Source organism: Oreochromis niloticus, linkage group LG3, assembly GCF_001858045.2.
Source record: "Oreochromis niloticus isolate F11D_XX linkage group LG3, O_niloticus_UMD_NMBU, whole genome shotgun sequence".
NCBI lineage: Eukaryota > Metazoa > Chordata > Actinopteri > Cichliformes > Cichlidae > Oreochromis > Oreochromis niloticus.
In genome coordinates this window covers 22,989,871-23,001,995 of record NC_031967.2, presented here as the reverse complement: position 1 = coordinate 23,001,995, position 12,125 = coordinate 22,989,871, and the positions used below count along the sequence as shown (strand labels likewise).

Sequence of the window (12,125 nt, the reverse complement as noted above, 5' to 3'; positions counted from 1 at the left end):
TGGGTCCAACTCAGTACTAGAGAGGTATACCTAATAAAATGGCCAGTGAATGTCCTACATAACGCTGATATTGATCTGTAATGTGTACAGATGTGAGGTGACAATGATTTTTATAAAACCCTGGAAAGAACCTTTTTCTTTTTTAAGCATATCTGTGTTTTTACACATTCTTACATCCAATCTGCTTTCTTGATCTACTGTCTGTGACGCTGTAACACATCACCGCTCATGAATCAATCTCTTGGCCAGCTTTTAATTATCCAAGAGAGGAAGTACTAAGGAAGACAGAAAATTGGTTAAAATAAAATTCTCTGCATTCCTGTCTCAGTAATAGCAATAAGGTCTCGTTTAATCCGGAGTAGCTGCTAATATGTGTTTAAGTTACCGTTAATCAGAGATAAAAGCAAAGCAGTTTAATGACTTTTTTTGAGTTGATGCTTATAGTTTGAAGTGAAACCGGGTTTAATAGCCAACCTATTGATATTTAGATTGAGCCTCTCTTTTTGTTTTGTTTGTTTTTGTTCTCTTTTTGCTGACTGTGTATAAAATGGTGGTAAATTGGTGAGTTATTATTTATAATAAAGTGAAAAAATATAATTTTTTTTAACAAACTCCAGATTTATTATTTATTTTGAGGAACTTTTCAGCATCAAAAACAAACATGGTACATAAACATGCTGTATCCACTGAAGTTCTATTCTTTAATTGTTTACAAACCCTTTAAATAATAGATAAATTACATAATAACCTATAACCACTGCTCATATTTATGACACACATCTGCTCACATCATGTCTGCATGTGCACTGAATAAGAGCACTGCTGTCTGACACAAAACTAATCAAAGAACATACTTTTTAAATAAAATATATGCTTATTAATCAGAAATTCAATCTGAAGACAGACTGAAGGACAAGATTTCCAACACCCGTCCCTGATTGTCTCCAGAAAAAAATGACTGAGAACTTGTATAATAAATATTTTACATCTCATATTAAATCCATTTACATCATGCTGTCAGTTGTAGCCGTCAGTGTCTACTTTGCATTTCTATTTTGTGGTGAGAACCAGAGCTGTGCTGCTCCTTCTTCTTGATCCACACATGTTGTACCAGCACTAAACATGCAAAGTGGATCATGGTGATTCTTGCACTATGGCTGGTGATGTGGTTGTTTGAGGGCTGACGGGAATATTTTTCATCTGATTCCTGCAAAGACAATGTATCACAGAGATGAGACCGTGAAGCTCCACTGGTAGTGAACAGATCAAGTCATGCATTTTTACCCTGAGCTTTAAACTGCTGCTCTACAACCATCAGTAAAACCATCAGTGTTGTGTTACCATACTGGAGCAACTGTAACCCACATAATTTCCTTAGGGATTAATAAAGTATGCTGATTCTGATTCTGATTTTTAATCACTGATGTTCCAAAGTGACTGTTGATGTTCCTGTTTTAACTTCACTGACTTCCTCTCTAATATTTAACTCACATTTAATTTGAATGACAGTGAATGAAAGAAAAAAAACATCTGCATTACTTACAGTTTTTCCAGCAGCATTTTGGTGAATTGTGACTCAGGATCGAGGCACCGTTCACTCCCATCCTTCAGTGTGACACTATAACATGTAAAGAAAGCTTTGATTTAAAACCACTTTATAAACAATCCTTATGAATGACTGAGCTCTTATTAATAATGTGCTCCTGTCACTGTGGGTACGTACATGACTTCTCTCTTGTTGCAGTGTGGACGAGGGTCATGAACCTTGAGTTGAGTGATGAGAGTGATCCTTACAGACTTACTGGTCTTCACACAGCGGCACCTTGGAATAACTGTAAAACATAGAAAGTGATCATTAATGTTAAATGTCTGCAGTTTCATATTTTACTTAAACATGAATATATTTAAATTGATTTGTTGTCACAATTTAGATCCTTTCAAGCTGCACAAATACACCAATTTTTCGATAATGTGATAAAACACACTTACCTACTGAAGTGCAAAGGGCCATGCAGGCCAGGAGAACGATGCACTGGATGGCAACACTTGTCTTCATCTTAAAGCTTTTCAATTAGTGAGTGGAGGATCTACTGAAGGCTCAGTCTTCAACTGATTTGTTCTTCTCAGATATGAAGGATCTCTGCTGCTGTGCGTCTCCTTCTCTTCTTGAGCTGCCTGAGTGTGCAGGACTGAGGTTCATCATCTCTGAACCTCCTTATATACACTCACAGGCACGTGGACCCCGTCCAAGAATGTCTTCCTAAGAAGTGGCTGCAATAAAAATGTGTTTTTTGATTTGCATTCTCCCACACTGGATATCCTGCTGTTGCAATCCTTTGGCATTTAAACTTTCTACGTTCACCTAATCATAAGGACTTTGTCTGTGACTTGTTCATGTTGAGACATGCCTTCCTTCAGGTGTCGCTTGTATTTGCTGAAAGTGACGTCAGATTTCACTTTTCATGTTTGAACTCACTCCAGTCACTAATGTGTGAGTCTTGAGAATAAATGAACTTTTGTGTTGCTGAGCTACTTCCAGAGAAGTGAAATCTCTTTACACGATCAGTCTAATATCAACAATTTAGACAGCAGAAGCGCTGATGCCTAATCTTTTACTTTTTCTGTTGCACTCTCCTTAACTCTGAGTGCAGTCAGTTGCCCATAGACATTGCCTGATGAGTGCTAATGACTAAATAGAGTGCACCTGTGTGTAATCTAATGTCAGTACAAATACAGCTGCTCTGTGACGGCCTCAGAGGTTGTCTAAGAGAATATTGGGAGCAACAACACCATGAAGTCCAAAGAACACACCAGACAGGTCAGGGATAAAGTTATTGAGAAATTTAAAGCAGGCTTAGGCTACAAAAAGATTTCCCAAGCCTTGAACATCCCACGGAGCACTGTTCAAGTGATCATTCAGAAATGGAAGGAGTATGGCACAACTGTAAACCTACCAAGACAAGGGCGTCCACCTAAACTCACAGGCCGAACAAGGAGAGCGCTGATCAGAAATGCAGCCAAGAGGCCCATGGTGACTCTGGACGAGCTGCAGAGATCTACAGCTCAGGTGGGGGAATCTGTCAATAGGACAACTATTAGTCGTGCACTGCACAAAGTTGGCCTTTATGGAAGAGTGGCAAGAAGAAAGCCATTGTTAACAGAAAACCATAAGAAGTCCCGTTTGCAGTTTGCCACAAGCCATGTGGGGGACACAGCAAACATGTGGAAGAAGGTGCTCTGGTCAGATGAGACCAAAATGCAACTTTTTGGCCAAAATGCAAAACGCTATGTGTGGCGGAAAACTACCACTGCACATCACTCTGAACACACCATCCCCACTGTCAAATATGGTGGTGGCAGCATCATGCTCTGGGTGTGCTTCTCTTCAGCAGGGACAGGGAAGCTGGTCAGAGTTGATGGGAAGATGGATGGAGCCAAATACAGGGCAAACTTGGAAGAAAACCTCTTGGAGTCTGCAAAAGACTTGAGACTGGGGCGGAGGTTCACCTTCCAGCAGGACAACGACCCTAAACATAAAGCCAGGGCAACAATGGAATGGTTTAAAACAAAACATATCCATGTGTTAGAATGGCCCAGTCAAAGTCCAGATCTAAATCCAATCGAGAATCTGTGGCAAGATCTGAAAACTGCTGCTCACAAACGCTGTCCATCTAATCTGACTGAGCTGGAGCTGTTTTGCAAAGAAGTATGGGCAAGAATTTCAGTCTCTAGATGTGCAAAGCTGGTAGAGACATACCCTAAAAGACTGGCAGCTGTAATTGCAGCAAGAGGTGGTTCTACAAAGTATTGACTCAGGGGGCTGAATAATTACGCACACCCCACTTTGCAGTTATTTATTTGTAAAAAATGTTTGGAATCATGTATGATTTTCGTTCCACTTCTCACGTGTACACCACTTTGTATTGGTCTTTCACGTGGAATTCCAATAAAATTGATTCATGTTTGTGGCTGTAATGTGACAAAATGTGGAAAAGTTTACTTTTGCAAGCCACTGTATCTTTGCATAAACACAGTAAATCTGCATTGTGTTTCTGTCCTTTTGAAATCAGCGTGTTGGTAAGCAGAGAAGTACACTTTCATCATTGTAAGGGTGTGATGCCTTATCTAAATACTATTTCTTTCTAAATATATTGACATAATATTGTCTAGGGGGTGAGGGGCCTCCAATCCAACGGTGGGCAATGAATTTTTCCAATAGGCCACATAAAAAACTGGGCCTTTCGTGAAGTCTGGCATTCTTCCTGGTCAGATTTAGACATCCATAGGTTGTAACACCTGCCAATTTATCCCATTGCAGGTCAAGCCTGAGCTAAGCATGGAGTTACCTTCAAGAACAAATCACTTCCTACTGTAGTCCCTATCACTGACTGGCACTACTGCCAGTTCCTTCATAGTCTTTTGTTATTCCACGTACAAAGACGAGTAACTGGGCTGTGATGCAGACATCCAGAGCAAAGGCAATCATCATTGTCTGATTTGTTTTCCAGCTGAATTTCCAGAATCTCTCAAATCCTGCTTTTGTCAGGGCACATTAGCACAGCAGAGTCTACCAAACACACTTTGATAACCTTTTTGCAGTTTTATGGAAAATCACAAAGTTGACTGCTCCATCCCTCCATCTTTATAGCTTATGGACTCTGCTCTAATGCAGATGCCTTTGCTGAATCGCATGGCCTCAGAATGACAGTCTGATCATTAATACATATTCGGTGACCCTCTTTAACACCTTAATTGTGGGATCCAAATAAACGTTCTGTTGAAAATACTGCTGGCTTTCACTTAGAATATACTTTTCACAGATATCTTGCATCACTGCTGGCTTGCAGTCAGCTCTACTCTGAACTGCTATTGTGGCTCAGGTAAAACTAAGGATTGGATCAACACCAAGTGTTGCAACTGTAACCTCTTTCTTACTTTCTTACTATTGAAAAGTGAGCTTTGTCATGACTGACACCCCAACTGCATTCATCTTTAGTAATCCAAGTAAACCATAAAGATTGTCTGTGATTTGCAATGATAAAAGATTTTCCCATAACCGGCATGCTTGAAGTGCAGAGGGTTATGACTAACCTAAAGACACATTATCTTTAACTCGTACTTTGCTGTGCTGTGTGTTTCCTCTGGTCACTTACCACTCTATCTCAGGCTGAAACAATAATAATGTTTTAGTTTGTGCTATTTTGATGAAGCATAATGTTACTGGGAATCATTCACAGTTACATCATTGATATAATTTATGATATTTTCAGATATTTTATAATTGAACAAACTTGTCCAGAAAGTCATTGTTTGGATGACAGTCAAGCCAAAAATATCATCCCTGTGACTGATCCAAACAAGCCCCAACCTTCAGAGTGGTGATCCCTTTTTGCATTGTTTATTTTTCTTTTTTTACTCTCTTTTTGTTAGTATCAAGCCTAAAATCCTTGTAGGCACATAAAGATGATTTCCAGGGACTATTTTCCCATATCAGCTTTTTCACGTGAGTCAGTCATATTGCACCATGCTTAATTACAGCACTTATACACAAAGGCAGCTACATTGGAAATAGTCCATCTCTGTCTGCCTGTGCTTGTTAACAAGTGCTTGTTTATCCAAGCCCATCAATCAAAAAAATGAATGTTTTTTCTTTCTTATGACCTGTAATCCTGTAATTTCTACAGGCTGAAATTTCCTAAGAATAATCATGAACGCGTATGTGCATGAAAGAGAGAGAGAGCATAAGACAAAGTGAAGCATGTTTGGGCTCTGAAGCATCATGTGATCAAGCTGTACGAAGTCACGTTCATTTTTATGCTGGAATGTAAGCTATTTGATTTGTTTGTTTGTTTTTTTGTTTTTTGTATTGTGTGTGTGTGTGTGTACAGTAAAAGAGAACACACTGCAGCAGTCATTTGTTGTCTTTGAGTGCCTACTAGTGTCGTTTAAACCTGCCTGCAATAAATATGTATGAGCAGACTGTGCATGATAAAACATAATAGTTGTCTTTTGACAGCTGTGGTTTCTCTGGATGCTCTGTACCACAGTGTTGGTAGTTTCAGGCTGCTCCATGATGCTGTGTTTAGTCGCAGTGTTTCTTCTTTGTTTTCACAGACTTCACACTTGTAATTCATCCACCAACTATACACTCTATTGAACAGTTACCAGTGAACTAAACTCAAAAATCCCCCCAGTTTATCTTCAAAATAAGTGGACGCAAACATCTGCAGACTTTCTAACAGTGTATGCATCATCACGCTGCCCTTTTGTGTAGATGCATCATGCGTCCATTAAAATGTAAAGTTTATTCTTGTTGTAATACGCTGACTCTGAAGGAAGCCCCTAAAAAGGAAGTGAAAGTTGAAACCTCTGGTAGATTCCAAGAAAGAGGAGGTGAGATTAGGACAGAAGGAATTTCATATGGGAAAAGCACATGTTTGATCAGTATCCACCTAATTGAGTGTAGCGTTAACAACACACACTTTACATTTCTGAAAACTCCAGCAGCTTAAGAAGTGAAGAATAAACTTATGATCATAACTGTCATTCATTCTCAACACTCACCATATGCTCACATTGGTTATTGCTATAGTTTTAGGACACTGACATAGTCTCTGTTATAGTGTGTACACTGTTCACTATTACAGACTGTTCAGAGCACTACACTCCACTACTGTAGATATAGTCATAGGCTCTGTAGCTCTGTTTACCACACACCGGTACATCTGTATATATTTAGCACATCTGTATAGTTGTTCATAGTACATCTGTATATCTGCCCGTCTATATAGCGATATAGAACATCTGTATGCTACACAGATCATCTGTATATCTGTACATATGTATACAACAGTACATCTGTACATTTGTCTGTTGTTTGTAACTACTCCACCATTTTTCTGCACTTAACTGTATATATCGGTATATCTGTACATCTGCCCATAGTACATCTGTATATTTGCTCTCTACCTAACTTATCTGTAAATATTCTGCTGTTATTGCACTTACTACTCTTGCACTTCTGACTAGATGCAAACTGCTTTTCATTACCCTGTATTTATACATGTGTAATAACAATAAAGTTGAATCCTAATCCTAATCGCAATAACGGGGGGGATCGTTCATATCTGTGGAGAGGAAATCAGTTTAGCATTTAATGGCTCTTTGACTTTCTAATTTCTACCGCTACCATGTTTACTCTGTTACATGGAATGTTAAAATGTTCATGGCGAGTTGGGAGACATGAAATCACCTATTTGTGTGACAAACAAAAAATCAAGATGTTTATGATTTGTGCAAATAACTGGATACATTCTGTTTATTATCACAAAAACAAGTTTTACAAGCCTATTATTCACAGTAGAGTTCATTGCACTGGTGGATTAAAGGCTGTAGCTTCATTGTTCTCATTGTGCATCAGCAGAGTGGGGTTTTTTTGTATCTGTCGTTAAATAACTACAAGTGAAAAAAAATGATTATATGTCATAATCAACATCATATTAAGATGGTCGCAACTATGATTTCGGCATCATTTCAAAATGAACAGAATTTTATGTGCATGGATAACAAGACAAACTGTGAAATGCCCGTAAAGGTTAACATATGTTATTGGGTGTGTTCCAGAAAATGAAAGTACAACATAAGAAAGGACAAAGAGTTTTTTGTCTCTGTAGGACATCTGTTGGTTTGTAGTGGTAATGTCAGTTTTTGAAGTTTTTATTTGGTAAGAATGTTTTTTTTTCCTGTTGTGTGAAATTACAAGAATTTAGGTTGAACACCTGCGCTGAAGCAGTGTCTTGGTCAGACCTTTGTTGTGGATCATTTCCACTTTCTCTGCCTCTGTCATGACCTCTGTTGTGTGCTGTGACATTAATAAAAACTTTACCAAAGATAAAGTGTAAAGTGTAGTTTTTTATACTGGTCAAATAAATAATCTTATGCTATACTGACAAAATATTAATGGCACATTTTTTAATTCAACACTCAAACGCTTCATGATTTTTGTTTCCACTGATGTGTGTTTGGATTAGAGTTGCATCATTTTTGTTCTCAACAAATCACCGAGAGTAAGTCAGTAAAGATTTTCAACTTAAATATTTCAAGCTCAGAAGTGTTCCCTTAATAGTTCTGATCAGTATCTATAAATACATCACCACCTTTACAGGAAATGTCCCAGTTAGAGTTGATCAGCTGTCAGTGATCACACTTTGGGTGTGTTCCTAAAACACCCTTTGTTGGTATGGTGAAGTGGAAATGCAAGCATTTCAAATAATCATAATTCAGAGGCGAGATCACGTTCACTTTTCACTGTGGAGCTGCTTTGAAAGACATTGAAAGCTTTTCTCCGGTTCAGGATTTGAAGCAAAATGGATGAATGTCAGCACCCAGTGTTCTTTGAAGCCGAGGAGCTAAAAGACAGTGAGAAGGAGAAGATCAGGAGATACTTTCAGAAAAAAAGAGATTCTGGGGGAGGTGACTGTGGGATGATAGAAAAAGTCGGAGATAAAACCTACTGGATCTGTTTTAAGGAAAAAGAAGGTAAGAAGCCCTGCTGGGTTCAAATGCATTACAAGTAGATTACAGCCCAAATTTACAGTTTAGATATGTGCATTCTCATAACAGCTGAACTTTGTTTTTGCTGACATACTTTAGATCAGGAGCATGTTTTGAGACGAAGAACACACACCATCAATTTTAATGGTCGAGATTTATATATAACAGTAAGTGAATCCAGTCCCAACCATGGATCTGCAAATCACCCACAGGTAAGTTTACACTTATTACTGCTTTTACTTTCTTATTGACAGGTGTTTGACAAACCCTAGTGATTAAAAATAAAACACACTGGTTTTCTTTCGCAATACTACATTCTCAGGGGGCTGCCAAGTGAGTAGGGTACTAACACTTTGCCACACATTCAGTTTGCTTATTTGTCAGGGGGCAAAAATTACCAAAATAACTGCAGAGAACTTCATGTATAAGTCCCGCTTACTGTTAATGCAACACTTGTAACATTTACACTGTATTTATTCTGTGTGTGTGTGTGTGTGTGTGTGTGTGTGTGTGTGTGTGTGTGTGTGTATGTGTACTCTTGTTTGGGAGGTAACAGAACTAAAGCATTGCTTTCCTTTGCAGTCAAAAATGTCATAAGTTTAAATTCATTTCTATAAGCAGATATTGTTTCACTCTGAGCTTCAGTAACCTTTTGGTGTCTGAATAATGGCAAAATCTGCAAAACAGACCATAGCAAAGCAAACAGAAAGTCAAAGTCCAGTGATAATCTGGCCAAACTAGTTTTGAACACCTGAGTTTTGAAATGTTCTACGGGTTATTCAGGCATGAAGCACTTTAATTAGATATGCATGTCTATGTGTTACTTAGGGTGAACGGTACTATTTCTATTTGTCTAAAATTATTTTTCTTTTGTAGACAGCAAAAGCAAAAGGTCTTGAGAAAAGTTTCTCCTTGAATATGTTCCTGCTGTATTACCTGAATGACAACAGCAAAGCATTCAAAGTTCTGGAAAAGCAGCTCTCTTCAGTCGGCTGCAAGGTGAAGTTAAATTTTGAGGAGGAGAAGGCTGTAGTTAAAGAGGACATGGAGAAGGGGCCAGGAGCATGCTCTGCAGAGAAAGTGGAGCAACAGCTGGCTTGGGTCTTCACCAGTCTCACCGACACCTACCTCTGCTATCATGTGGTCGAACCAAAACAGGTGAAAATGGTACTGCAGGACCCGTCCTTTAAGACAGATGATATCAAAGTGTACACAGAGAGTGGCTATGCTGTGGTTGTGGGAGAGGTTCAAGCTGTGAAGGAGAAGATTGCAAGAATGGAAAAAAGCCTACCCACCAAAAAGGAAGTGCCAATTGTGGAGAAATTGTTCAAGCTCGTAGAAGAAGAGTTCAATCGAGAAATGTGCGCTAACTATCCAGATGTTAAAGTCATCAGAGGTAGTGCCACAATCACTTTGGAGGGCTCTGACACAGAGGTGCAGTCAGGAGCTGCAAAACTGGATGAACTAATTAAGAACATAAAGGAAAAGAGAGTCAAGTTCCCCGCTGCTCTGCTAACCTTCATCAAAACCAGTGGAGCTATCTCCAAATACCAAGCTCGTTTCCAGCAGAGCCTCAGAAACCCTGTTTTCTTTGAGGTGGGTTCAGATCTGGTTCTGTCCAGTTTGTCCTCTGATGCTCTGAATGAGGCCGAGGCAGCAGTGATGAGAGAGCTTAAAGTGGCCACTGTGCAGCTGCAGGGAGCTGCAGCAGTACCTCCAGATTTAGACAGACTAAAGGAAATCCTGATTAAAGCCAAGAAAGAAGCAAACATTAGTGAGCTAAGGGTGGATGTGAGCTTCATGCCAGGAGCCAGTGGAACTGCAACCACCAAAGTACGACTGGTGGGCTACAGTGAAGATATTAACAAGGTCAATGAGGTCCTTCGTGACTTCCAGATAAATAAGGTTACGACTGAAGAAGAGGTGAAACTGCCACATCCTGAACTGGTTGACTGCTTTGATAAAGTATTAGGCCTGATCGGTATGAAGGAGACTAAGGTGACCTTGAAAGCCTCGCATGTTCCACATCCCTGTGTACTCGTGAAGGGTCCTCGTTCTCTGGTTCAAAAAGTTCAAACAGACTTAGCCACGAGTCTAGCGCAGCTGTCAACTGATACAGTGGTGTTAAATGAACCTGTGGTGCAGTGGTACTTCCAGGGAGATGGGAGACAAAACACAGAACTGGTGGAGAGATCCTGTCAGGTCCTCATCAGAGAGAAAAAACATCTTCAAAGTACTGGAACTACATCAAATTTGTACTAAAGACCACAATACAGCAACAGACAACATGAGACAAATATTAAACTTAATCTGCTCTTCTTCCTCTCAGCGCCCACGAGTGACCTTGCTGATATCACCATAACTCTGAAAGGCGGAGTGAAACTACAAGTGGTGTTTGGTGACATCACTAATGAGACTACAGATGCTGTGGTGAACACAACGGACTTCAGAGACTTTCGGACAGGTAAAGTACTGTTCAGGCAATTTAAAACTACATTTAGTTACCCTACATTTTTTATTAGTACACTTCCATCAAAGAGCTGTTAATCATGAGTAAACACAAGTTACTCATTGCTGAACACCATCCAAGCACCATTAGTTACACAGCACCCACTGTGTATTAAAGAGGATATTGTAGGAGCCCTGACTGGCCTTTACAGGCCATTAAAATCCTTATTATTAGACATTTTCCAACAATTGTATATAAATAATGGTTATTATTATTATTATTACTATTTATGTACAGATGGAGTATGCAAAGACATCTTAAGAAAGGCTGGGCCTCAGGTTGAGGCTGCACTGAAAAACGGTGAGAAGAATGATTCTGAGACATATTTCCAAATTTGTATTTACATCATAAATCATTTCTAACAAATCATATCATCTCATGTTGTCTTTATCGCATCCATGCAGGAAAAGTGAACAGTGGAGAGATTTTGGAAACACCGCCTGGCATGTTCCCTTGTAAAGCCATTTTACACATGTGTGGAGAAAGAGATACAGCCGTCATCGAGCAGCTGCTTCGTCGCATCATTCAACTTTGTGAGTCTTCTGGTTACAAGTCTTTGGCTGTTCCTGCCATCTGTGCTGGTGAGTAGTGTGGGAGTCATTAAAGATGCATAAAACATCAAAGTTATTTATGGAGTTTTGTTTGACTGGTTGTCCAGGATCTGGTGGATTGGACCCTGATTCTGTGGCACATGCCATCCTCCAAGGGGTTAAGACTGCTGCCTCGTCCCATCCTCTCCAGCGTCTCGCCAACATTCGCCTTGTACTCAACAAGCTCTCGGTGTTCCTGGCATTTAAAAAGAAAGCAATGCAGATGTTTCCCTTTGCTGTGATCAACTCAGGTAATGCAAAGTCAGCTTTTCTTTGATAATACCACTGTCCTTTTTTGATCAGAGACTTCTTGATTTCATTTAAAGCTTACTTACTGTTGTTTTATCCACTTTACAGTGTCAGCTCATGCTAATATCCAAGTAATGAACGACCCAAGGATCCCTCATATCAGCTCTACTGCCCAGCAGTCTGCTTTCTTGATTGTAGGCCTGTGCAGAAAAAATGTTGACAAT

At 39.5% G+C, this 12,125-nt stretch overlaps 2 protein-coding genes across 2 annotated transcripts; one reads left to right on the top strand and one right to left on the bottom strand.

Annotated features, from left to right (window-relative positions):
* Nucleotides 1-617: 617 nt before the first annotated feature.
* Nucleotides 618-2,657, bottom strand: LOC102082882 (permeability factor 2). The gene is made up of 4 exons (XM_005453136.4): nt 1,990-2,657; nt 1,724-1,832; nt 1,544-1,618; nt 618-1,207 (listed from the first exon to the last, which is right to left on the bottom strand). Exons 1-4 carry the CDS (start codon nt 2,054-2,056, stop codon nt 1,135-1,137), a joined length of 324 nt encoding a protein of 107 aa, XP_005453193.2. The 5' UTR covers nt 2,057-2,657; the 3' UTR covers nt 618-1,134.
* A 6,578-nt stretch (nt 2,658-9,235) lies between these two features.
* On the top strand, nt 9,236-11,893 carry LOC112846509 (uncharacterized). The gene is made up of 3 exons (XM_025906059.1): nt 9,236-11,017; nt 11,300-11,362; nt 11,467-11,893. Exon 1 carries the CDS (start codon nt 9,472-9,474, stop codon nt 10,813-10,815), a length of 1,344 nt encoding a protein of 447 aa, XP_025761844.1. The 5' UTR covers nt 9,236-9,471; the 3' UTR covers nt 10,816-11,017; nt 11,300-11,362; nt 11,467-11,893.
* The last annotated feature ends 232 nt before the right edge of the window (nt 11,894-12,125 follow it).